Consider the following 27,080-nt stretch of genomic DNA (forward strand, 5'->3'; position numbering starts at 1 on the left):
CAGGTTTGTGTGTGAGCGCGCAGCCCCCCGAAATGTCATTATGTAGAGAGCGATGCTTTACGCTGGCAAGATCACTCTTCCATAAGGCATGCAGAGTGTGTGTGTGTGTGTGTGTGTGTGTGTGTGTGTGTGTGTGTGTGTGTGTGTGTGCGGTGGGGGGAGTGACAAGGGTTTAAGGGGCCGTGTCACGCTGTCACTGCTGGAATGCATGACAGCAATGTTTTGTCACCCCACGGATGAATGCGGCGTCATGGCAGCAGAAAAAGAAGAAGAAGAAGAAGGAGGAGGAGGAGGAGGAGAAGAAGAAGAAAGGAGAAAAAGGAAGGAAGGAGTGAGCAGGAGGAGGAGGAGGAGAAGAAGAAAAAAAAAAGGACTAGTATTTCTTTTTTTTTCTTTCTCCCCACACTCGATGAGGAAATTAGGTCATCCAAGTAAAGCCATTGCAGGGAACAAATCATCATCATAATTGGACCCTTAACAAATCTGTGGAGGTGGCTGCTTCACACACACACACACACAAGAGGAAACACAAAAGACGACGCACACTTCTATAGCTACACATATTGCCAAGAGGGGGTAAAACAGAATTTCAGCATAAATCAGGGGATGTTTGACAGTTTTATAGCTCTTTCAGGAGCCTCATTTGGGACAGAAGCGTGATAGAGGAACGTTGCTCGTGGTAAATATAATTGTGGTCATGATCCTTCCATAAATCACCGCGTTGTTAGCTCACATTTGCCTCCAGGCTGCAGGGAGGGAAGGGAAGAAAAAAAAAAAATCCCAGTGCATCAGGTGACCTGCGGGAATCTCTTCGCCCCGTTCTTCCAGCTGTCCTGCTGAGCATTCACAGCCGGAGAAATGCCAATTTAAAAAAGAAAATAGGCTCTAATTTCACCCAATTCATATTCAAAACCGCACCGAAATAAGCTCTTGAATTAAAGAAACAGTTTGACATTTTAGGATATTTGCTTATTCAGATTCATACTTCAGCTTAAATTAGCCAGAAAGACTGAAAACAGCTCGCTTAGCTCTGACTAACAGTAACAAAACCTCACTCATTAACAAATTATACCTATTACACTGTGATCCTGGAACCAGCGACCCGGCCAAGTTTGGGCCCAGAATAACCCCTAAAACCACCAGGTGACGTTTTTTACAATTTGGTTTTGGCACCCTGCAAATTCATCAGCTAGCTCGCCGGCTGCTTCCCCTCGTTTCCAAAGCTAAACAAATTAAAAGCCCCCCGCTAAGAACCCAGTTCTAAACTCCAATGGGGTGCAATCTAAAGCTCTTATTTTGAAAACCTGCTTCCTGTTAGCTGTCTGGAGCTCGAGGCAGCTAACGGAGGAGGTGAGGCGCTCTGCCACACGCTTCCTTTAATAGCGGGGGTTTTACATCTGCGTGTGTTTGACTGAGGAGGCGAGAATATGGGCCACGAGTCTATAATTAAGTAAATCTATCAAGTGTCGCCACATTTAATACCACAGCAGGCGGGAAGCACCCATGACGAGGCAGCGGCCATTCATGATTATGCTGCATCTCTCCGGCCTTGAGCAGGCAGCTGCAGAGCAATTATGACTGACACTGGTATCACGGGGCTAAATATTCTTCTGAAACATTATGTTGCACGTCACTGTGCACGCCCAACTTCGTGCTTCACATCACGTCACATGTTTACGCCCACCCCAGTGGTTTCTTTTTTGAAAAGAAGGAATATTACACCTCACTTTCACATAGATAAGAGAACCGGGTAAGCCAACATGATGATGATCTCCTGACCCTGAACTTTTTTTTGGGGGGGGTCTAATCTTAACATTCCCATGTAGAATTAGCAAATGTCCTCTTTTTAAATGGAAGGATTTGAAGATGTGATTCTGCGCCGGAAATATAAGAAAGAAAAATTAAAAATCGAACCATTAAAAACTCAAAGTTGTTGCTCGAAGTTTTAACCCTCGCTGGTTTTCAGAGATGTGTATCGTCAGCATGTATTCTGGCGACTGGGTTGACCATCTTTCTCATTTTGTGGTCAGCAAATTCAAATGTTTTGCATCTTGTGTGCCTGTGATCTGTAGCTGGGTTGTTTTCAGGGTGTCACCACATCTTCTTGGTTGACCTCAACCCACGGGGGATCGGATTTGTTAAAACACATGGAGAGTCTGACAGCGGAGACATGAGAAGTACAATTTTCTGCATATGAACACAAATACACATGCACGCTCTCGACAAGTCAAGCGAGGGAGGCAACATGCCCCCCGTCTTCTCTCGGGGTTTCGCCACGCGAGCGCTGTCTGTCAACAGGGCGGCGTTTAAACGAGAGGGAGATTGAAAGGTTGACCTCGCACACTCTCGGCGCTCCCTCCTCGCGCATCTCACATGACAGGCTGCGCACGTTATTTATTCATGTTTAAAGACGGCCTGCTGGAAACACACCAACAGCCACAACACACACACACACACACACACACACACACACACCTGACATCCAAACTGCAGTCAATAGATGCAATATAGGCAGAATAAATCTCCATAAAGTGTCTGATTGGGATCCGGTTTGCATGTCAGCGTCGTCTGCTGTTGGGAACATCTGCAGGAAACCATCCCAACAACTGGGCGAAGAGAAGACGGAGGGAGGCGAGCCCGAGCTGACACTAATCCGGTAATTGCCATGTGCCCGTGTCGCTTATCAAAATAATTGACAGTATTTTTCTACAGTGAGATGCGAGTGTTTACCGCGGAGCCTCCCAGACTATATTCTGTGGGATGGTACAACTCCGGATCAGTAATGAGACGACTGGCTTTGTTTTGCAGAAGAATTCGCTTCTGAGAAAATAAATCTGAACTGTTTTTTTTTTTTGAAGGCAGAGACGTGTTTCCTATCCTGCATCCACCCTCACAGAGCGCGATGACGTGAATCAACTCTTCGGGTTCACACAGGTGATCGTTAACCTCGTGGTCGCGAGGTCATGTTTAAATTTGCTTCTAATTTTCAGTGATTGCTTCGCCCCTCACCGCTCCTGAAAAGGGGGAGGCGGCAAACACAGCTGTCACTGCTTCTCCTCAAATGAGTCGACTATTCATTTGCACTAAACGCAGCTGAGCAAAACAATAAATCACAGTCGTATACCTCTCTGTCTCGCATCTCGCATGAAAACTTGCAATATTATGCCAATGTTCATCAATATATTCTTAAAACCTTAAAATTAAAACCTACAATCACATGTAGACGTAATAAGCTCATCTGAGGATTCATAGCACAAGTTCAACACCTGAAAACGAAACATTTTGGATGGAGTTAGTAGAGTTGCGTGTAGTAAAGCTCGTAAAATGTCAATAAAACACGTCTTAAACCAATAAAGTAGAAGCGGTTAATGCGTTTGTATGTGACACTGGGGGATTTAAATCAATACAATAAAAACATACCACGCATACGCACTGAAAGAAACACAGAGAAATATTGTTTCACTGTATTTGGGAAGAGGTAAGAGATGTAATCGAGAGGATCATTTCAAAACTTGATGCTGAGCTTTTTCTGTTTGGTTTCCAGCCAGAGAAACATAATTTTGGTAAAAATAATAATAATAATAATAATAAAAAGAACGAGTGTTTATAGATCTCAACTCGCTTTAGGCCAAAAGATGTATTGCACTGCGATGGAAATCCATTCACAGGCCGAGCAGCACTCGGTGGATGAAACAGATGTTATCGGGCATCGACGACGTAGAGGCCAAACAGCGTGTTTGTGAAAGTGTGTGGAGCCTCTTCATCACTTTCATTAAGGATTCAGGTTCAGCAGATGATCAGAGGACCCATTTCTGTTCAGCATGTAGAATTTATTTCATTTTATTTTATTCTTGTTGTATTTTGCATCTACTGGAAGCAACTCGCTGTATCATTTGAGTTTAACTCACAGCTCAAATGTATATGTTGAGTATTTTTGGTATGGATTTAAATTTATACATATGATTATACAAATGTCTGTATGGGTGCATGTGTCTGACCCTTTCTCTTGTCTTTACAGTGAGTTATATAGATTGTTAGATGACTGTGAAACTATTCATTTGAAAACAATTTTCTAATGCATCAATCAAAGAATTGTAAATAATTCGTCATGAATCACAAGGTCTTCCTGCTTCCTGCTTCTGTTTCTTTTTGTATCCTTGTGTCCATATATAATTTGCTGTGTTGCTTTCATTGGTTGTTGTTGACGCTTGTGTGCTGTTCTCAGCTTATTAGTCAACCTGCAAATACAAATATTGCGTAAAATGATGATTCATCTGAAAAACTAATTTTAAAAAAAGTTATCAGAAGGAATAAATCACAAGGTCTTCCAGCCATAAATAAAGGATAAATCGATGGCGGTAACCTGATCTCAGTTTCAGCATTTCTTTCATGGTGACCAGGAAGCCAAGAGTAGATAATGAAAAACTCCCTGAGTGATCCTTTAAAAATCCTCCATCCCTGCTCGCGTCTCCTCTTCTGGACAAACAGGCTCCAACATTTTTTGGAGAACATGCTCAGAATCATCTCATCCCAGGAGAGGCGACATTTGTGGCCCATTCTTCTCCTTCTTTTTATCATTATATTATTATTTCCGGCTGTACTGTGCTGTGGCTGTGGCCTTGGACGAGATGAGAACATTGTGATTGTGTCTCTGCAGCTCTGACAAGTTCATTCATCCGTTAACAACACGCTTGGCGCAGGGGTGGAGAGAGAGTTGCTGTGATCTCTCTCTTTTTTTGTTTTATCCACCACTCTTTCACACACATCACATTACATAACGTCAGGGTGAGGTCACCTGTTCATTTGGGTTCTCCTTTTTGTTTTTTTACAGTGCAGCTCAGTGTGAGGCGTCTCCAAAGGCCTCTCATGCCACCCCGGAGTCAGGAGGCTGATTGACAGGACTTGGCTGCCTGTGGACCCTCCTTCCTTCCTCAGCGTCTCCTCCTCCTCCTCCTCCGTCTCTCTCCCTCTCTCTCTCTCTCTCTCTCTCTCTCCTCTCTCTCTCTCCCTCTCCTCAATCGCAGGGCTGCGCTCACCGACTCGACACCGCCAGCCAACAGGGATGCAGCGAGGGCGCAGCGCAGCCTGAAAAATGGCACCAGCACCACCACCACGCGTCCTGTGGATCTATCCATCCCTTCCCCTCGTGTCCTCCCTGCCGCTGCTGCTTCTCCTGCTTTTTCACGCGCTGTCGCCGTGCCGAGCCTTACGGAATTACCCGGAGAATGAAGGTGAGGTTGCTGTTGTGTGTGTGTGTGTGTGTGAGGAGGTGAGGCGACTTGCTGGCCGTGCGCTGTGCTGTGGTTAGATGGATGTGTTGGCGGATGGGTGGATGGATGGATGGATAGATAGATGGAGAGGGAGGTTGGAGAGCTCCGCTCCGCGCCACGCGGTTCGCTCTCCGCCGGGGACGGAGCGCAGGAGCGCGGCGGAGACTCCCGCTAAGTGCTCGGCTCCGTTATGAATGATGCATAAAGAAACGCGCGGAGAAGGAGGGATGGGAAAACTGTTCGTCACGTTTTTCTTCTTCTTCTTCAGGCTTGTTGACATTAAATTTGTATGACATGTATACACACACACACAGGCAACACCGTGACACGCTTGGAGACGGAGGAGGCTGGTGCGCACATCCAACTTCTTCATTTTCTCTTTGCCTAACTTATATAAAAGATGGAGCCAGAACAGCATCCACATATCCGCCAAGAATCCCTCTTAATTTGAAATATCCTCAATATAACTCACTCATGTATATATATATGTATTTTGTTCTTCTTTCCTCTTGGACTTCTCCTGCCTCAGACTGCAAATGAGCAGCAGCAATTACATTAAATTTGTCACACGCTGCTGCTGAGCCTCTCTCACTTATTGTATTAACATCGATGTTCAGCCCTGAAATGAGCAAATGCATTTACTTACTAACTACTCCTGACTGCCTGCTGTGGCTGAAAAAAAAAAAAAAAAAACATGGAAGGAGGGGAGCCGGAGAGAATTTATGCACAAGTTGAATTCACAAAAAAAAGCAGCTGGGAGGGTTTCAGTCGTGTTGTTTTGGCTGTCGAGTCTGACCGGAGACGATACAGCTGTGTGCCTCCATTCTCATCCTGTGAATCATTTCATCCACCCCGCAAAGCTCCCGTCAGTCGTGTTCTGTAGCTCGACAAAGCTCTCCAGCCCTGTTGTGAGCTGCATGACTTGCCTCTCATTGACATTTTCTGTCCTCTCTCACTCACACACACACACAGTAGAAACTCCAGGGCTCGGATGGCAGAGATCAAGCAGTCAAACGTTTCACACACACACACACACACACACACAGGCCGGGGTTTTGATGGGATCTCCTGTCCCCGTCTGACTTCACAGTATAGTCTGCACATCGCTCTGAATGTATGTCACAGCCCCGAGGAGTTCACGCAAGAACAAAGGCTCCTGAGGATACAGGGGGAGAGTAGAGTGGAGGAGCAGGAGAAGGAGGAGTGTTTTTGTCGACAGCAGGAGACAATGCATGCGAAGGGGAGACACTGACGTTCTGCTGAAATATTCATCGAAATGAGCGCGAGTGACGAAACCGACTGGGAGCCAAAAAGGAAACTCCTGTTGATTTAGATAAACGCTCGGGGACATCTGAGAGTGTTCGTGTGTGTTCGTGGGGGTCGTGTTCAGCTGGAGGTGACTGACGGGTCAGAAGCCTCGGCAAGATCCAAACGATCTGCTGTACCTGCTCCGTCCTGCTGTGTCAGACCATGAGCCTAACTGGCACCTTTAAGCCCGTTTGCGTAACCCAGGTGTGTGTGGAGGGGTGCGCCTGCGGGCCTGTGCATCGTTACACATTCACCGAAGGGCTTCCGGTAGAATCATGGCTGAAAAGACCTGAAAAGTCAACTTTCTATGAATTAAAAGGACCAGAAACAGAGGTCCACACTGGGCAGGTGCAGAAATATAGTCCACTGTTGGTGATGTAGGGGTGTATTTATGTGTGTGTGTGTGTGTGTGTGTGTGTGTGTGTGTGTGTGTGTGTGTGTGTGTGTGTGCACTCCGATGAGACAGTAATCCAATGAAGCCGTGTCTGTCAGCCCCACCAGGCACTACGTTTACCTATCGGCCTGCCAGTTTTCCTGCTGTGACTGCACGCTTTAGCTGAGGGATTGCTCTTCTTTGTGCCAGTGTGAATGTGTGTGTGCATGCGTGTGTGTGTGTGTGCAGACCTTGTGTTTGTCTACGAGCCTGCATATTCTCCACCCACGCATCTCAGCAGTTGTGTTATTCCAGGAAATCCTCCCTCTGAGTACGTCTAGTAGCAGAAGCGAGGCTGTCATAAAAAGGAGAGATACGCGGCTCTCAAGGCTCAATTAAGAACACAGTCCCTTTGATAGAGCTGATAGCATTAGAAAAGGGAAATAGTGTTAAGCTGTCAACAAGCTTAGTTTACGACCAGAGCTATTGATCTGCTCTGAAATTGTTGGCATTTATGAGAAATGCGAGGGGTGGACCCGGCGGAGCTTTTGGGAGATTTGATAGAAACCGCTGCCAGCTGCAGACACGGGATGGAGGGGAAATGGGTTCATTCATGAGCTGCTGTGAGGGAGATGGACAGCATCCTCTGGAGGTCTTTGTTACTGACAGAAAAAAAAAAGAAGAAGAGGAGGAGGAAGAGGTGTGGAGGAGTTTTTGTGCACCAGCAGAGGGAGCCCAACACACTGTCTGTCTGAACCCTGAGGGCGGACTGATGTAACAGCAGGGTGGATGCTCACAGGTCGTCCATGGTTCCCCGTCTGTCTGTCCTGCTCTCCTCGACCCCTCTTTACTCTTTTTCAGCATCCTGACAAAACATGTTTCCTCCTCCTCCTTTTTTTTTTTTTTTTTTGCACCCTCCTTGGGCAAGATTCCCGTCGGGGGTAAAAGGAGCAGACTCTATTTTTGTGTCTAAATATACTCCCCCCCCCTCCCTCTTCCGATCCTAGAAAAACACAGACTGGAGCCCCGTGCCTCGTTCCACTGCGAGCGTATGTTGATTAGAGCGTTCTAATGGAGGTAAATGAATGATTTAACTCCCAAATTCTGCCTGAAAGCCGCGCGCAAATGGAAATATAATTGAATTAATAATCGGGAGTGGGCATGGAGGGGGAGCACAAACAAGAAAACATGGCAGTAAAAAAAAAAAAAAAAAAAACATGACTCAGCTGTGGTTCATGTTATAGTCTTGAGGTTTACTGTAATCTGTAATTGCTACAGAGCACTTGATGGTCTCTCATTGGATTGGCCTTCAGGGGTGAACTGCCGTATTGCTCTGTAAGGTTAACATGAGGGCGAGCGGTTAGTGCCGAGGCAAGCATATGTAAAGCATGCCCTCTCCCTTACACACCCGTCTCATGATTCACACAAGATCCCGCCTGTGGTATAATGCCGGGTCAAAGGTCCCCTCTGGTTTAATTGCTTTAATCCATAATGGTTGCTTGTAGTTATCGGCAGGGCCATACCTCATTAAGCGCGTGCGTTCAGGTCTGGGAGATTGCCGTGCTCCCATGTAACAACCATGACCTTGGACTGAGGAGGATATAGATCTCGGGCAGCGGAGAGAGAGAGACAGCGAGCGACCCTCCTGTTTTGTTTTGTTTTTCCTCTCTTCCTCCTCCACTCCGATCCAACCCTCTACTTTCATATCTGCCCTGCTCTGTTTTCTATCAACCTCCCTCCTGGCCACCATCTTCTCTCTCTCTCTCCTCGGTTGCCTTCTTCCTCTGACCTCCAGCAGCGGTGGAACAGTTGGAGCAGCAGCCGCGAGCCACTGTATGATTTCTGTAATGAGCTCCTGTATGTGCTTTAACAAAGGCCCCCGAACACAAGCGCACGTGGACGATTGTGCACGTGCACACACGCGCCCCACATACACACATGCCATCGTAATGTACGGCTGGGGGGCAGTTTGGTGGTCTTGGTCCAGAGAATAGTGTCATGTATTCCCGGGGCTGGCTGATAGATGAGGTTATAAATACAGCTCAGTGACAGAGAATGATTCGGCTGTGAGGGCTTCACCTCCTGGATCCATTGAGTGTGTGTGTGTGTGTGTGTGTGTGTGTGTGTGAGTGTGTGTGTGTGTTAGAGAGAGAGAGAGAGAGACTGAAATGAAAATCCACAAGAGAGAATGTGTGAGACAACAGTGATAAGAAATTTAGAAAAAAAAAAAAAAAGAACAAAAGAAAGAGACGCAGTTCTTAAGAAATTGAATAACGCACCAGTTTCTCCGCGGTCTATTGAGCCGAGCACCCACAGCAGCGCTCACGCAGCCTTTGTGTTGTGTTTGATGGTTGTCAGGAGGTTTTCGCTATAAATGGTTTTGCATTCAAATCATTTTCCTATTTTCCTAACAGCTAACCGTTAAAAAAGCGCCTTTGTCAATGTTTAACGGAACAGTTCGACGTTACGTGTCGTCACTTTCCTGTCGGAGGAGAAAAGATCGACATCGCTCTAATGAAGCGATGGCCAGCAGCTGGTCAGCTTATCAAAATAAATAGTATTTCGATTAATAGTTCAGCCCTCACTGGCAGGTTCTGTCTGAGGGTAAGATATCTGCATACTGGGAGCTCACAAATGAACAAGTTATGTTGAATCTGTGCGCAAATGGAAGCCAAAAAACAAGATTTTATGGTTTTACTAGGGGTTGCAGGTGGTGACTTCCTGGATTCCTGTTGTCATTGTGAGGTATCTATGACGTCACTTTGCCCATCCATCCTTTTGGCAAGAAAACACACCGATGCTCATTAAAAATAGTATCCCTGCTGTTTGCGATTGTGTTTTTAAGTATGGCTGAGATGAGCAGACACACACACAAAGTGAAACTCCTGCCCCTGCAGTTCAGCACACAACTTAACTTTATTGTCACAGAAGAAGAAACCGCCCCATCGTGCCACGCTCAACTTCAAGCCTCGCATGAAACCACCAACAGCACTAACGTCGAGGTTTTTGTGCGTAGAACTCTAAACAAATCGGTGCATGTGTCTAATGTGCAGCAGGTTAGGCGACAATGCAGCCACCAAGGCAGACACGTTATTTCATTTCCCACCATTAAAGTGAACATTTTAGCATCTTGGCCAGCCAGAGTTGAACTGTAACAGTCTTTCAGGCTTGAATGATTTCCGCTGGATGCAGAGGTCGTTTCTCTCAGTGTGTGATGTCTGATGTCTGATGGCTGGAGTGAGGTTTTTTTTTTTTTTCTTGGTGAAAGTGGGCGCCCTCCTCGTCTGCAGACCCCCTCCCCCCTCTGAACAGGCCCTTAACTGCTGGTCAAATCACTGATCACTGGGCCTTGACCGCTTTCTACCCGCCAGTCTGACACACACATGCACACACGCACGCACGCACACACACACATTCAGTTCTTCTTTTTTCTTTAAATCTCACTGCCCCTACTCACGAGAAGACTGCACCCCCTGTCCCGACCTCCAATCTGACTAAATTGTCTCTTCTTTCTCTTCCCCCCTCTCTCTCTCTCTCTCACCTCTCTCTCTCGTTGTTTGCTCTGTGGGCTTGGCTCGTGCCACCGCTGTGAAAGCCTGCATTAAACAGCTCCGCAAACAAACATCCGAGGATTTGTGTCAGCCGTAGATATAGCGTGTTTGCTGACCGCTGCTCCAATCTCCTCCCTGCTGATGAGCGGCTGCGAGAGTATTATAAGACCGAAAATACCTGAGGAGCTGTGATTTAACTGTCAGAAAATATTCTCATTGCTTCTTCTTGATGTAGGTGGATTTATATATCTGAGAACAGCTCTGAATGACAGCACCTTCATGAGTAACACTTAAAATGATCTTTGGGGAAGTTTTTTCTTTTGGTGACACAAATTACGACTCGTTTGTAACAGAAGCACAGGCAGATGTAGCGCTGTAGTCTCCAGTTTCGTGTGCGACTTTGAAACTGGAGATCGCTATTCACATTTCTATGCCAACAGCTGGTCGCTTTCGGTTTCAAGATCTTTCCCCAGCGTCAGAGCATTGTAAATCACAGAAAATGACTTTTAACAGTTTCACAATACTGGTGAGAAACAGCCACTTTGAATAAAGTTGAAGCAGTTGCAGCTCTGTATTCCCCCTCCGTCTCTTAAAGTTTCCCATCCTGAAAAACTGGACTGCTCTGATTGGTCCGCTCACACATGCCTGAGCCAGCAAAGGTGCAACCCTGAGGTATAGTGTGATGTCACAAAGTCACAGAGTAAAAGGCGGGATCACTGACGAGGTGTTTCAGGAGCAGAGAGGAGCTTCTGTTGGCGAGGACTCCGAGGTTTCTTTTGTTTTTACTTTCAAGATCTTTTACTTGCACAAAAACCTGGAGTATATAAAACACTGAAGGAGAAAAAACACACCTCCTCTGATCTCGTTGTCCTTCTGTTTGTCTCCAGACTCAAGGAGAGCTTACGCTAACGATGCTCGGGTATCAGCACAAACTAGGAGTTCAGTCGAGGCTCGCCAGACAAAATAGCAGCAAATGGGGCCGAGCTAACAACCGTCTCTGTGTTGGTTTTTTTTTTTTTTTCTTTTTTGCTCACGTAATTCCCCCATGAATTTCGGCGCAGTACATCCACGCCCCCGCACCCTTTTTAGCTTCAGCGTTCTGCTAGTTACGCCTGCTCTGCCTCTCTTGTTTACTACCCGATGGTGTCCACATCAGCTACAAATTGGGTTAAGTTTGACTCGACGGCGGCGCCGGGGCAGACAGACAATTACTGCAGGTGTGTATGCATGTTACACGTGTGCACAGAGACTGTACAGCCTGTCTCGGCGCTGACATGTGAGCGTGAGATTCGAGGCCAATTTGCCCTCCTGTGACTGACCACTGTGTGACAGCCCTGTGTGTGTGTGTGTGTGTGTCCCATCAGGAGGAATGTCATAAGGACTAACAGAGCCCAAAAAAGGTCAAGAATGAACCAAGAAAAGAGGAAAACACACACACTTAAGACAAAGCCACCCCTTATAGAATCAGCCGTCCTGTCTTATCAAGATCATCCGTCAGCGCTCATTCACTCTTTTCGCCCCTCGGCGGCTGTTTTAATTCACTTCTTTAAATGAATGGTGGGATGCGTCACAGTGTGTGGGAGCGCAGGTGTGGAGGCGTACGAGCCTCTGGTTTGCACTGCAAGTCGTTTCTGAATCCTCAAGGTCTCTGGTTTGTTGTGCGCCTGTTTTCTATGTATGTGTGCGTCATTATGGTCGTGTGTGTGTGTGTGTGTGTGTGTGTTTGTTACTCTCTGCCCTTGATGAGTTGTCGGCATACTGGTGGAAGAAGCTTATTAAAAAAACAAGTGTCTGGATCTGACTGGGTGTCACAGTTCAAGCCTGTAAGCATTCAACCAGCATACACAGACAAACCCGTACACACACGTGGACGCACACACACACACACACACACACACACACACACACACACACACACACACACACACACACACACACACACACTCCAGAGCCTCTTCAAGCGACAAACTAGGGCAGTGCTCCTGTCATAGTCTGTCAGAATGGCATCTTTTCTCTTCTGCTCGTGCTGCCAGTGTATATGAAACAGCAGAGTAGGCTAATGTACTCTCTGCCACAGCGGCAGGGGGAGGAAGGTCCCAAAAAAAAAAAATGCAAGCTCAACGAGGTACAGTGCATCACATCCGTGAATATTTTCATAAACATTTTTAGCTCTGCACAACGTCTGCCTCTCTTTTTCTTTTTTTTTTTTGGTTGCCAGGGTTTCTTTCTCCAAGGCTGTGGAGAGTTAGGCCTTCAATAAACCATGTGCATCCCTTTTAAAAATCACTTCACCGAGGCAGCTGCCTTGAAAAAGAGCTTCTTAACAATCGTCACATTTAAAAAAACATTTTTTTTTTTACCCGCCTGTGACTGCAGCGTGGAAGACTTCTTCTTCTGCCTGTTATCTTTTACCTGAAATTGGGTTAGTGTCTTACATTTCTGCTGGTTAATGCAGGAAACGACAACCTCACAGTTTAGACAAACAGCAAGAGCTTCTGATAAATAATGTCCATGTATTTTCCTGTTTTTCTTCCTTGATCTCCCTCCAAACATTTCGCCTGGTTAACCTTATTATACATTCTCTTTGTTCGACAGAGAAAACATGATAAAAATATGGAGAACCGAAGCTGCTGCCCTTAATCGTTAACTTGTTTTGAACAAGACCTGAAGGATTTTGATTAAAGCCGACCAACAGATCTGATAAATGTCTTTATCATTTATTACATCTCTCTCAGCAGCGTGTCATTTGCAGCGATGTGGGTATTTATCACTTAACGTGTGCTCTGCACAGCCAGAGTGTCAATAACGTCACACCAAGTGACACTCAGTTTATTTTCATCTCGTCTTGGCACATTTGTGGCAGCTAATGAAGTGTCCAGACTTATTCTCACAGATTAGAGATCATGTGGAGTAAACTGTGTGCACATGCACACTCGTATCCTGATTATATGACAATTATATGGAACATAAAGTCAGCTGGCACCTCCAAACACATAATTAATACATGAACATTATCATGTGAACGTCTGCGTCTTTTCTCAAGTGTCACACTGCCATGTTTACATCACTGTGCCACCCAGCCGGCACATCTGATGTTTCTCTGAAGCCAACATTAAGCGCGAAAGGCAGGATGATCTCATCTGCTGTCCCATAACTGCTCGCCACTTTAAAGTATATTTTTTAGCACCACGCCGCGCTTTTTTAAGCTTTTCACATTTCATTTAACAGCGTCAGATTTAAGCTTTCTGCGTGTCATTTAACACTGTCGGTATTTTATGAGTTTGGGCCGTGCAGCAAAGAGCCCGAGTCAGGTGAGCTTCACTGTCACTGTCAGCAGAGGAGGGAGGTCGCTATAAAAGAAAAAAAAAAAAGAGCACCTCGCACACCCAGCACCCAGCATCACAAGACTGCTTTTAACTGATCAGTGCAGCTCACGCACCACAGATGTGACAAGACCATAACAGAGCAGGAGGGAGACTTGACTGGGGAGGCTGCAGAGGCTCGGGCACAGAAATGTTCTTCAGAGGGATGTTTTTCACTTTTATACTCCGAGTACATTTCAGAGCCTGAAGTTTTTAACTTTACTTGAGTAAAGAAGCTGAATTAGTCACACTTCAACAAGTATTTGTACTTCTACTTGTCCCCTCTGATTCTCTTACTGTCATAGTTGTGGTAAGAAAAACCAACATGTGGCTGATATATTGAAACAGTTGCAGGTTGGTTGGGTTCAGGCACCAAAAGTACTTGACAAAGTTTAGGAAAACATTATAAAGTGGGTTGAAGTTTGTATATGATGCAAGTTTAGTTCAGTAAATGTAACAGAGTTTGATGTGTGACGCAGGTACTCACCCCGTCCATCTCCACATTAGTTTTTTTTTGCTCTTTCTGCTACGTCACCTGATATTTTTTTCCTTAAAATGTCACAGCAGAAGCTTCACACAGACGATGTTAAATGACCAAAATCAAGAAAAGTGTTGTGATAACCTGTGAAACAGCTTCAGATGTCAGTGCTTGGTGAGACCAGGTTGCTTATTATATGCACAAACATATGAGACACTCCAGAGGCCCGATCACAACCAGCAGGCTCGTACATGCAACATAGATCTGCTGCGGCTGTTGAGTTGAAAAGTAAAGATAAAATGACAAATTCATATTTAAGAGCAAATTAACCAATCGAGTCGAACTTTAATCCGCTTTATTTTGCAATTTAATTGCAAATTATATATAATATCCTCCTCCCCATTCAGTGATCCTCTTTTTCTATCGACTCATGATTCAGACGACCGTGATTCAAACTACCATTTAGCCATGCGTGCTGCGGCTAATTGAATTTTATTGTGTCTCACAGCTTTTACCTCCAGTGAGCTGCTCCTGTCTATCACTCATTAGTAAAGCTATAGGCTACCGCTATATTATTCAGGCCGACCCGAAAGAGGCTTTTAATTCTGTGTTCGTCGGAGTGTGGAGGATCGGCATTACATTTCTCAGCAGAACAGAACGGTGGTGGTGGTGGTGGGGGGGTTTGGAAAGCGGAGCGCAATTGAACTGAATCAAAGCAGAATTAGCATTCGAATTATAATCGTTTAAATCCATTGAATTATTCATAGACACATTTAGTTTGCAGACAGCTATCACACTCCAAAAGAATAACACTTTTTTCCCTCCGAAATCGTGCCAGATCCCACCTCGTCCTGCAAAAGAGATCTGAGTTGAGATTAGAAATACGGCGGCTTGTGATTGTGCCAGCACATAACAGAGTCTGCGAATCTGAAGTGTGATCAAAAATGTTTGCAGTCCTCTAACGTTCCCCAAAAATCTGCTCACCGGTTTTGACTGCGCCCAGATATACGCTTGTGAGAATAACTGTACAGAGCGCTGTATGATAAGCCAGAAGAGAAGCTTTACATCGGCCGTGAGAAAGGATGAAGACATAATAGTTCCCCTCGACTCCGTGGATAAATGTACTTAATATTTTCCCTCCGTACAAGAGCCACGTCTCAATGGAAGACTTCGGATGAAAGCATCATGGAGAAAAGATGCGTACGTTTAAGAGAATAATGGGCAGAAAAAACTCACACAGAGAGCGAAAACCAGAGGGCTGATTCAGAGGACGAGTGGAGAGGAGGACCGATGGAAAAACACGGCGACTCGGTGAGATGCCGGTTTGTTCGTCAAGTTCAGAGCTCAACTGTTCCCACTCCTTCATGCTGCTCTCCGCCGGCCTGTTGGTAGGCCAGACAGACACTCTGTGTGGCTGAACTGCACTCACAGTAGAGTGGAAGCGGGGGAAGGTCTGTGTGTGTGTGTGTGTGTGTGTGTGTGTGTGTGTGTGTGCAGCACTAACACACAGATATCGGGTGTAAGGCCTGTGTGTGTACTCGGGTACGGTTGTACGGCTGTTTTATTTACTGCATCTGGTTGTATCCGAGCTGTGAGAAAGCTGCCTTTACTAGAGCAGGAACATAAATATTACTGTGTTTTTTTTTTACTTCAATCATCTTTTCAGTTGTTTAGTGTTTCATGAAACACTCAGATGCATCGTCTCTCTTTTTAAAATGGGTTTATTTGCTTCCTATCCAAGAAACGGACCAGACGATCGATAACTCTCTCGCGTCTGTACGCTGAATATGAAGTTATCGTCAGGAGACGCTCAGCTTAGCTTAAAGGCCTTGAACAGGAGGAAACACACCCGCCCTGACTCTGTCCAAATGTAAAATACATCCACCTGCCAGTATTTATGAAGAGCATCTCGATTGTTTGAACCCAGGCTAGTGTTTCCCCCCATTGTCAGTCTTTATGCTACGCTATGCTAAGCTAAACAGCTGCTAGCGGTCACCAGCAAGTCCAGCATATGTTGTGGTTCTGGTGCTGGTCTATGCTGGTTTTACAGCAGGGGCATCATATGTGGCACACGCACACATGAGATGGGCATCAATCTTGGTGATCATTTTTATTTACTTTTACTAATACAAGGAGGGTGAAAATCAGATTTAAAACTCAGAAACTTAATTTCTGGGGGCATAAAATATGATTGTACGTCTGATTAAGATCATCTGGTCCTTTAAAGAAATCTGGATTTTACATTTAAAAGCCAGTGGGAAAAAAAAAAAAAAAAGGAAAAGCGAAATATTTTGTGAGCATTTTCCGAGCAGAAAAAGATCTCGTGAACTCATTATGGAGTCGCATATTGTCCTCTGTATTGAATCTGTGCGGTGGTCTTATTGAGCAGTCTTTTTCTTCGTTGCGTTGGCACCATCTTAAGGTGTGTGTGTGTGTGTGTGTGTGAGTCTGTTTTGTGCGAGTGTGTGTAAGCATCCTGGTGTCATTGTGCGCCAGTCCGGCTGTTGGCAGCGCCGTTTGATTCTTGGCAGGTGGATCACAGCTTCTTGAAGCCCCAGCTGAAGGAGTGGATGTCGGCCAGCGAGAGAGAGGCAGAGAGACGTAAACAAACAGAGAGGCAGAAAGAAAAAGAGAAGAAGACGGAGCGAGAGAGAGAGAGAGAGAGAGAGAGACAGAGACAGAGACAGAAAGAGAGAGAGAGACACCCCGGAGGGAGGAAACAGGAGTGAGAAGAAAAAACAAGACAAGCGCAGGCTGAGATGAAGAGACAAAGAGATTGAAAATGTTCTGTGTTCTCTGCACATGGTTCTATGAGCGCTGCTGTACCTGCGCAGTTCGCTGCGTTTGTACAGACATTTTTTTTCTGATCAACAGATTCGCACCCTCTTCCTCCTCCTCCTCTTCCTCCTCTCTTCTTCCTCCTCCTCCTCGCGTTTCACTCGCGGAATGCAAACCTCACAGCTTGGTGCCGGAAATCAATAAGACAGCATGTCTCTGTGTAACCGAACAACTCTCACAGTAATCAGGTCACATGTGCGTCTGTATGGATCTGTGCATTTGTGAGGGAAAAAACTGTGTGTGTGTGTGTGTGTGTGTGTGTGTGTGTCTGCTAAGTGGTGTTTTCAGGCAGGGACGCTGCAGAGAGACGAGATAACAACGCAGATTCTTGTTTTTTTTTTTCTCTCTGTGTTTGTTACTGAATGCTCAAATTTGGCGAGGTGCACCACTGTGGGTATGATATGTCATGTTTCACAGCTGGTGATTGTGTGTGTGTGTGTGTCTGTGAATGTGTGTGTGTGTGGAAGAATGAGAGAGAGAGAGAGAGAGAGAGAGAGAGAGAGAGAGAGAGAGAGAGAGAGAGAGAGTCTGGTCATTAAATCGAACATGAGCCCGGCCTGAGTGAGTGAGTGATGAGCTTGGTGTTTTTATTCCGGGCCAAAGCGGGTCTGGCCTTGGCTTAGATTTCACACACACACACACACACACACACACACTTTAACCAATTCCCTGGTGAAAGGGAAGAAAGAAGGGGGCAGACATGTGGGGGAGTATTTACAGATGAATGGTGGGATACACAGAGGTGTGGCTATATTTTTGCATGAGGCAGAAAACTCTGTATTCTGAAGATTTTCTACTGGTTTCCCCTCACCTCTCACACACACACACACACACACACACACACACACACACACACACACATATACAGTATATGCATATTGGCTGTGTCAGCAGACAGGAAGCTATAGCTAATACATAATTGATGAGTCGGTTCATCGATCAGAAGTGATAAGTGGTATTGACAAGAGGTGTGAGGAGGAGAGGAAAAAGTGTTGGTGTGTGTGTGTGTGTGTGTGTGTGTGTGTGTGTGTGTGTGTGTGTTTTCCCAGCGGGCAGCAAAATGGCTTAAGGACATGTAACAACCTCAGAGCCAATCAGCTGACTGGACGATATTTTTAAGGCTAGATTGCTCAGGATGAGCAGCTCCAGTAAAGGTAAATGTATCTCAGAGGACGAGCTGTGTTCACAGTATTTTGGGGTACAGCTGTGAGAGTGTGCAGAGGAGGTGGAGACTTGAATGCCAAAGTTAAAAGAATTAGAGTAATCGTACTAAACGAACCTGATACGGCCTCACATGTTGGTTAGTTGGCTTCACGATGCTAGGCTAGGCTAGCTGTTTACCCCTGCCTCCAGTCTTTATGCCACGTTGAGAAACGGACGGAAAACAAATATTCTCAAATTAACTTTAAAGAATGCAGCGCCGAGTGTCTTCCTGAATATAAAATGAGGCGCGGGAGTTGGAAAATGTCTGCTGATTATGTTTTATTGATCCCACTTAACAAACAATGCGGTGAAAGGAGGAAAAAGGAGAAGGGCTGAACTTCTTTGTGCACTTTGAGATCAGCTCAGACACAAACACAGTGGGCGCTCAGGCTGCGCTGCCACCGAGCTCACGGCTTACGTCCGTGCTGTCGGTAGAAAAAGTATTTCCAGTCAAACCTGACAGAGAGTAGTTAACAAGCCCGACCCCAACTCCACAGGCACTCTGTTCTTGACCCCTGAAACACTGGGTTTGAAGTCCCACATGGATGTTTGTCACCTAGAAAGTCACAAAAAGCCTCTGTGTTGTATTTAAAGCACTGACGCAGAAATAGAAAACCCCAGCAGCTAACAGGACATACAGCCCCGACACAGACAGTCACTGATCATCACTTATGTTTGCATTTTATTTATCTGTTTATGCACAAAATGGACATGGACAGACCCGGGTCGCGTATCCGAGTATCTAACACAGCGAGGTCTGTGTTGTACGTTATTTCTGGAAAGACACTCTTAAACTGAGTTTCAGAACTAAACTTTGGTTCCCCGTCATTGTGCCGGTTGAAAAAGCTGGATGTAGATATCTTTTTAAAATCTGCACATATAAAATCACAACTATCCATCTGGATAAAAACGGCTTTAAGCGATAAAAAATAGATATATTTATCTTGGTAATTTAGTGAACCGACTCTTCAGTCTATCAAGGTTGCACTCTGTGAAAAAACACATGAAAAACAGATGAAAAGGCTCTGAAGTACACAGAGGGAATCAGAATCTGCTAAATTCCAACAAGCTTGTTGATCCACAGCGTTTTATCTCTGAGCGGAAACATGAGTTTATGCGTGTGTGTGTGTGTTGCTCCTGAAATCATATATTATTATGCTATTATGTCCTATTTCTGTCCGCCACTCAGATGCTCACGCGCTGAGGAAAGCAGTCTAAACGGTGTTCAGTGTGTGTGTGTGTGTGTGTGTGAACCTGCAGGCTGCCTCTGACCTTTAGCTGCTCGCCACCTCTCCTCCGACGCTCCCGTCTCATCCCTCTCATTTAATCTACTCCTCTCTCTCTCTCTCTCTCTCTCTCTGCTTCATTATGCCATGGGCACTATTTTTTTTTCCACTGTAGCTGTTTTCTCATGCCCTCCACACACACACACACGCTCATATGCGCTCACTAATACAGCATGACATGCCTCCCCGCTGCCACGGTGCTCTGAACTGAGGCGAACGGCCGGGATTCGGTGCGGGCTGATGAACAGCGTGAGTGCGAGAGGAGAGAGAAAAGAGAGGGAAAGATAGGAAATGTAGAGGTTGGACCACTACTGCAGTCCCTTTGTAACACCTACAGGCAGTATAAATACACAGAGGGGCTCGTAAACAGGCACTTTTAAATTGAGTGATTACCCTCATTTGCATTCTGGAGGGCAAACTATGTTTTTCTTTTTATTTCAGCTTTTCCAGGTCACTGCTTATAAAAAAGAAAAAAAACTGGAGGGAATGAGAAAGTGTGCGGCTCTTAAAGTGATGCAGTCGGTTTAAATTGCATCGGGTCGGCGACTCAGCCGTCTGATCTCCGATCTTGCGGATTGAACGTATAGGTTCAAAGATTTTCCGATGGAAGCGAGGAGGAGGATGAACCTGAGAGCGCCACAATGTGTGTGAGAGAAGAAAGAGAGAAGCAGCAGCGCCCGCAGATGGATACTGATTAAATATTGATGGTCAGCGGTGTTGAAGGCTTGATTAGGACCTGACTGAGCCAAGCACACACACACACACACAGACACACACAGACACACACACACTAACAAGTGACACACACACACTCCAGAATCTGAGCAGGTTTTCATTATGCCACCCGCTGGTCAGCCTGCCACCTTCCGCTCTTCACTTTTTCATTCTCACCTTTCTGCATCCGCCCTCCACTTCCTGCTGCCGCACGGAGCTCTCACACACACACACACACACACACACACACACACACACACACACAAACAACACATGCAACTCAAAGTCAAACGCACATTCATCCTCGCTGCTGCACAACATTTTTGTGTGAGGTAGAGCTGTGTCCTGTTCCAACAGTGTTCAAACCCCGAGAAATGTGTAATTCTATTAGAGCTAACAGTGTGTTTCACTCGCTGGCCGGTCGCTAAAGCTGCTGGGAAAATAAAAAAGAGAGAGAACGTGATTAAACATACGGTGAGTTGGTAACTGTGGTCGCTGCACGGTGAAGACAGCAACTCCCATTATCCCACGCAACTTTGTGGGAAGCAAAGTCATCAGAGTGAGTCTTTTGTTACGTTTGTCAGCCTTGACTTCATGTGTGAGTGGGCTGGTTGGTCGGTTGGTTGGTTGGTTCGTCAGCAGGTTTACACAAGAACTCCTGAACTTTCCCATCCCTCGGATCAGAATAGACCCAGTTAACTTTTCTGACATTCTCGTTATTTTCTCAGGGATCAATGCATGTTGATGAAATACATCTGGTGTATTCATGTGGCCGTGAGTGCGTACAATCTGATGTGGCTCCAATTAAAATCTAGCTGCCTTATATATGTTGTATTTGTTATTGGATTTGGTTTGGTTGAATTTGAGGGGATTATCGGGCCTTGGCGGAGGAATGCGCACTCCTGAATGCCATCATCCAGCCTTGGATTTAGTTTTTGTTTAGCGTGCCCAGATATCCATCTTCCATAATCCACAGACCATGTTGTCAGCAGGTTTTTTTGTTATTCAGGGACTAGTTTCTGGTGGAGTTGAATGAGATGTGTTCACAGAAAGAACATGAAGTAACCACCACAAAATGGATGTCGCTGCTGAAATTCTTAAATGCAATTCTTCATTCTTTTAGTGGCAGTAGTAAATTGATATGCTTCCATTGAATTGGCAGAAATCTCCGGGACGTGTACCTTAAACATTCTGCATGCTTGGGGTGAATGAGAAAAGTGTGAATTGATCCATTGAAGGATCTTCTTCTCAAATCCCTTCCTGCCCTGAGATTCCAACCAATGACTGACCTTGCAGAAGACCTGACCAATTACAACCAGCCGTACTTGTCTTGGCTGCTCGTGGGCTTACTCTCGTCTCCTGCTCTTGATACAAACTCTCGCCGCTGTATCGTGACGCTGTTTCACCGACTTTGTGTCCCCTTGAACCACAGCAGCTGCAGCACAACCACAGTAATTGTAAATTTAAATGATAGGTTCACCGCCGCCGCCGCTGCTGCAGGCTGACACAACAAAAGACGCCCTTGTATGTGTATATGGGTTTTTATATAGGAGGTGCTGGGTAGAATGTGGGTTTATTTGATGCTTTGAAGGAAGCAATATCTCCTCACTGTGTATGAGGAAAAAAAAAACTAGTGTCGAACTCAGCGGCTCTTCTTTCATTACGTGTGTGTTGACATGTTTGTTTTCTCTCTTTGTGTTCTTGCAGTGACGTTGCTGGACTCCATGTCAGCCTTGGCCGATCTGGGCTGGGAGGCCTACCCAAGTGAGGGGGTGAGTATATATGCAGCACAGCACACGCAAAGAAATCATCCTCTCTTCATGCTGGAACTGGCACAAGTCGGGAAAAATCTGATCACAACTAGCGGGTCGTGTTTTTGAGGGACCGAGCGAGGACTCGGAGCTAGCGGCGGCAGCGGCAGCAGCACTGGAGTGTGTTTTAGGCAGAGAGCACTGGGTTCTCGAGCGCTCCTTGCTAAATCGGGAGTCTGCAGGGGGAATTTACAAATTATTTCCGCTGCGCTGCAAACTCTGTGGCACTGGAGCCTCCATTTATTCTGGGCTGCGATTTTGGGGGATGGAGGGCGAAATATTCTTACGTAAGAGGAGGGATGTCGTGTACCTGTTGGTGTTATTTCCATCTGTGTGTGTGTGTGTTTGAGGTGGGGTGGGGGGGGGTTGCGTAACTACCCTTTCGCAGGTAGAGGGACCAGGGGAGTCTGGAGTGCAGCCACCATGCATTAGAAAATGACAAGAGAGATGTGAGAGGAGAGGAAGAGGGTGAGAGCGGAGAGAGAGAGAGAGAGAGAGAGAGAGAGCAGGAACGACAAAGTGCATTCAATAAAGAAATAAGAGTGGGTTCTGTATGTCACTCCGGCGCGGGGAGCTGCTGAATGGCGCTGAATTAATTCTATTTCCCCTTGAGTCACACTTCCTCTCCGCCATTCAGCGCCGGTGTGTTAAATTGCAGGATGCCACACGCGGTTTCATGGTTGCGCGCCGCGGAGAGAGGCATCTGAAGTGAGCGGAGTTAAGCGAGGTTGTATTCTCAAGCAAGCAAAGGGTATCAAGTTCATTTCAACAGAAGCGCTCCGACTGTGCGGCCATATCGCCGATCTTTTTCAACGAGGCCCTTGTAGAAGAAAGGGTCGTCTTCCTAAAGGTTCACTGTAATTTTGAAAAAAAGTTTATTGAAAATATGGCTCCGCTCTGAGTGGCTTAGTCATGCCGCAGATGCTCATATGTTGTTAGTTTAGACTCAAAGACGTGTGTTGGCTGGAAAGTTTAATATATATAATAGTCTCAGTCCTGTATATCTTTGTACATGAGCTGTCAACATAGTGGCGATCAGGCCTCTCCTCCCTGCATGTGTACAGAAACAGAGGGAACACTGGCTCTGCGAGCGTCGACACAGCTCCCCCGTCCAATAAAAAAAAAAAAAAAACACAAACAGATACCACAGCTTCAACTGAGATGCTGTTCAAAGTGTTGTCTCCGGAGTTTCTTTACTTCGGGGTGAGCCACAAGATTTATCAGCTGCTCCATCTCACCGAGGAAATGATTCAGTTGGTTAAAGCCGGTTGTTTGAAGGCGATGTTATCTTTCTCTCAGCGAAAGTCATGATCCTCCTTCTCCCCCTCGCTCTTCTTCTCTCAGCCTGGCGAGTGTCAGCTAAAAATGTTGAACTGTGTGAGATACGTAGCCGCTTCTGCTCCTCGAAATAGGCTCGCGGTTTTCTTCAGTCAGCCGGGACTCTGACATGAGATGAATATGTTGTTTCTCCTAAAGAGCGAGAAGGCAATCAGACATCAGGCAAAACAAAACACATACAGCTGAAGCTACAGCATCTGTGTCAAGTCTCAGACTGAAGATTAAAATAGGCTGTGCTTCATTTATATCTGCTGTATGTGAAGCTCTCAGGTTTTGAGCGAGGGCGAGGTCTGTCATCATCTGCACCCACTGCTGCCAGCTGATTGGTCTGACACAAGCTATTCCCGCTGAGCTAAATGGATTCTGAGTCCATATTTACATGGGCATAAATAGTGCTGCATCAAGCTGGGAACATTTCCCTCGGGGCCCTACACGGAGGATAATGGCATGCTTTTATTGTGAAGCCCTTATAGGAATTGTAGCCTATTTGCCGCTGAGTCAGTTGAGCAAAAACAGGTGTATACAACAAAAAGAAGGGGATATATTTGGCACCATTCGGTCAGTCGATAAAGTTTAAGTAGTACAGGCAGAAATAAGCAGAGAAACAGTGAGCTGTGGTGCTGTCCTGGAGAAAGTCACGGCGCCAAAGCAGCTTCAAAGTATTTTGGAAAAAAAATCCCAAAAAAAAAGTACACTACTGTTCAAAGGTTTGGAATAGCACGTATTTTTTTTTGTAGTTTCTAAACTAGTTACTGTTGCTCTTTGTTAGCGGAGCGGAGAGACGCACTTGGGAACGTGCATGAAGCCACATCCGTTGGATTGTCGCAGAGAACCCGACCCGACTCCTTCTTGAAAAGAAAATCTACAGTCCAGCAGCTTTAAACAGCTCCAACAAACGGTCCACAACTGAACGAGGAACACTTCTATGTAGCCAAGGTCCTCCAGTGGAGAATACTGTTCACTTTGATTTTAAATAAAACAGTATCCATAGCAATGGGCTGTGACGAGCACGAGCTCAACCCTCCCTACGTGCTCGCAGCAGCTCGTCAAGTTAATATTTTCACACTTTGGTGGCGAGGACGGAATTAACAAGTGGCTGGTGTCTTCCACTCTCTCCCGCAGGCTTGAGGACTGCATGATATCTCGTGCTGTCTGCAAGCTTCAGACATTCACAGGAAATTCTCTCTGATGCTTCGAAGCACCAAAAATGGCATTGAGGACGGCCCGGTGTATTAAAGCTAAATGCTTCATCACTCCTGGTAACATGTTATTAAACTCTTATAAAGGTGCACGTCAAATCTAATCTAATCTAATGGTGGCGTACATCATAAATGGCAGTATAGAGAGTGGCAGAGGCTGCCAATCCTGCTGGCAACAGCATTATTTGTTTGATATGACTGCACACGTCTCCAAAGGCATATGAACTGAGAAGAGGAGCGATAGGAGAGTGATGGAGTGAGAGGAGAGAGGTGCCAGGGCTGCGAGGAGCTCTTGTGTTGCATATCAGGAGGATTATCTAGTTGACCTCTGATCTTTAAACCTGAGGACTGGCCTCAGTGAGAGGCAATTCCCACCAATCTGAGTCCACGTCTACCTGAATTAGACCAAAACCCACACTTGACCCCCACGGGTCAAAATTAATCCGAGCCGTGCGGGGCCGGATGTGCCTGAGACTGCGTGGGGCGACCCACTTCTGTCACCGAGCGGGGGTGTTCCTCGTGAGGGACACAAAACAGATACGTCTTAATGATGTTTAAAAATGGGAGGCCCCCACAGCATCCCAGCTCCCCTGGAGGCTCCTCAGCCCTCATTGCCCTCCCCACTCCTCCTCCTCCTCCTCCTCCTCCTCCTCTTTCTTCATCCTGCGTCTCTGTTTCTCCCTCCCCTCGCTGAGCCGGAGCTCGCTCCAGAGTTTAGAGGCCAATTACCTCGTCGTAGGTGTACCCATCAGATGATTGCAGAAGGAGGGATATTATGTTAAGCTGGTGAACGGTTGAATTTAAACTCTGATCCGACGTCTCTGCTTCACTTCAAAGCAATCAAGCGGGCTCCGTGCTGATTGGCCGAGGTGATTGAGGGTTCGGGGAGGAGGGGGGGCTCATTCTGAATGATGATTAGTGTTCAGACTGAACCAACACAGGCAACAGTTTTCACTCTGTGTGTGTCTGAGTAAGTGAGTCAGCCTATCCAAACATTTCCCCGGTTGTGTTTTTGGTAGATTTTCGCTCTCTCTCAAGAGGCCGCTGTATCATTACCGAGCACGAGGGCGAGCAGGTTGTTTTCGTGTTCATGAGCACACCTGTACTTTACGCCAGGCAAAAGTGACAATGAGCAGACTTGACCAACTGGGGAAATAAGTCGCTCACCAGGAAGTGGCAGTAATCCAGCCACTCCAAACTCTGCCTACAAAGAAATAAACAAAGACATCATAAAGCCCTCTTTATCCCTCAATGACTATTCCCATAAATGCTTTAATCACCACTCCCTGGGGACTCAGCTTTGTGTGTTTGTGTGTGTTTGTGTGGGTGTGTGCGACCGTCCTGTGATGTCCGACTGGTCTCAGCTCGGCACAGATGGGTCTATTTAGCTGCCAGGCTCGCCTGTAATTTACCAACATTTCGTTCCCCGCTCCCGGCTCTCTCTTCCTTCCTCCGTCTTGTGTTTTGCTCTTTTAATTGAATCGAGTGCGGTTGATCGCAAATGACTCTCGGCTGTTGTGCGCGCAAAATGTCGAGCCCGACTCCGGCGATACATCCTTCATGTGTAAAAGTCTGAACTCCCTGCCAGGGTTATTCGCGTCAGCTGTTTGCAAAAGCGCGCACAATCGTCTGCGTCCTCCTTTTGTTTCTTCCTCCTCCCGTTTCTTCTGCTCCCCTCTCTCTGTTTCTGCTGCTGAAGGACTGCTGGGTCACGATCAAGAGCTGGTTTTGTTCGAGCTCCAGCTCATACTCGGTAGATGTTTCTGTGGGGATTAAAAGCATCTGAGTGTGTGGGAGAGCTGGAGAGAGTCTGTGTGAGAATCCAGTTTTCTTATGCGGGTCTGTTTTAGCGCTCAGGATACTCGGGAGGTGAAACGCGCCAAGCTTTTGCCGGGTTGTTGGGCCGTCACATCAGATTAACCTCAAGAATCCAATCAGATTGGAGCGCCTTTTGTTTTCGCTGCTTTCTTTACATTTCACCAGCCCGTCCTCTCGCTCTTCCTCACCCTAACCTCTCATTCATCCACCACTCGACTTTGATTTGAATTCCAGGGCACGTTAGGCATGACGGGTGGTTACTCCTGTGGGTCATGTGTGTGTGTGTGTGTGTGTGTTTGCGTGTGAGTGTGTGTGAGTGTGTATACAGCCTGTGTGACGACTGTAAGGTGATACGTGCTCATCATTCTGGAGCTTACAGCTTCAGTCTCAGGATGATGACAGGAGCTCAGAACAAAGATGGTGGTCCTCTGATTCCTCACCACAAACTACGACTCATCCAGTCTGTGTGTGTGTGTGTGTGTGTGTGTGTGTGTGTGTCTCTGTGTGTGTGTGTCATTGCATATGTGTGTC

The 27,080-nt window shown here is 46.2% G+C and overlaps 1 protein-coding gene across 6 annotated transcripts in view; it reads left to right on the forward strand.

Annotated features, from left to right (window-relative positions):
• The window catches only part of epha4b (eph receptor A4b), a 103,506-nt gene that overhangs the window by 1,944 nt on the left and 74,482 nt on the right, over positions 1-27,080 (forward strand). The window contains exons 1-4 of one of the 6 annotated variants that reach the window (XM_037085200.1): positions 1,949-2,656; positions 2,859-2,934; positions 4,832-5,231; positions 22,091-22,155. In XM_037085200.1, the coding sequence (XP_036941095.1) occupies positions 5,093-5,231; positions 22,091-22,155 (204 nt within the window). In that variant the 5' untranslated portion in view covers positions 1,949-2,656; positions 2,859-2,934; positions 4,832-5,092. Of the gene's footprint in view, positions 1-1,945; positions 2,657-2,858; positions 2,935-4,831; positions 5,232-22,090; positions 22,156-27,080 lie in introns of those variants that run through there. The other 5 variants (XM_037085201.1, XM_037085204.1, XM_037085205.1 and 2 more) reach the window with 5 other exon arrangements.

The sequence above is a fragment of the Acanthopagrus latus genome, chromosome 21 (genome assembly GCF_904848185.1).
Source record: "Acanthopagrus latus isolate v.2019 chromosome 21, fAcaLat1.1, whole genome shotgun sequence".
Classification (NCBI taxonomy): domain Eukaryota; kingdom Metazoa; phylum Chordata; class Actinopteri; order Spariformes; family Sparidae; genus Acanthopagrus; species Acanthopagrus latus.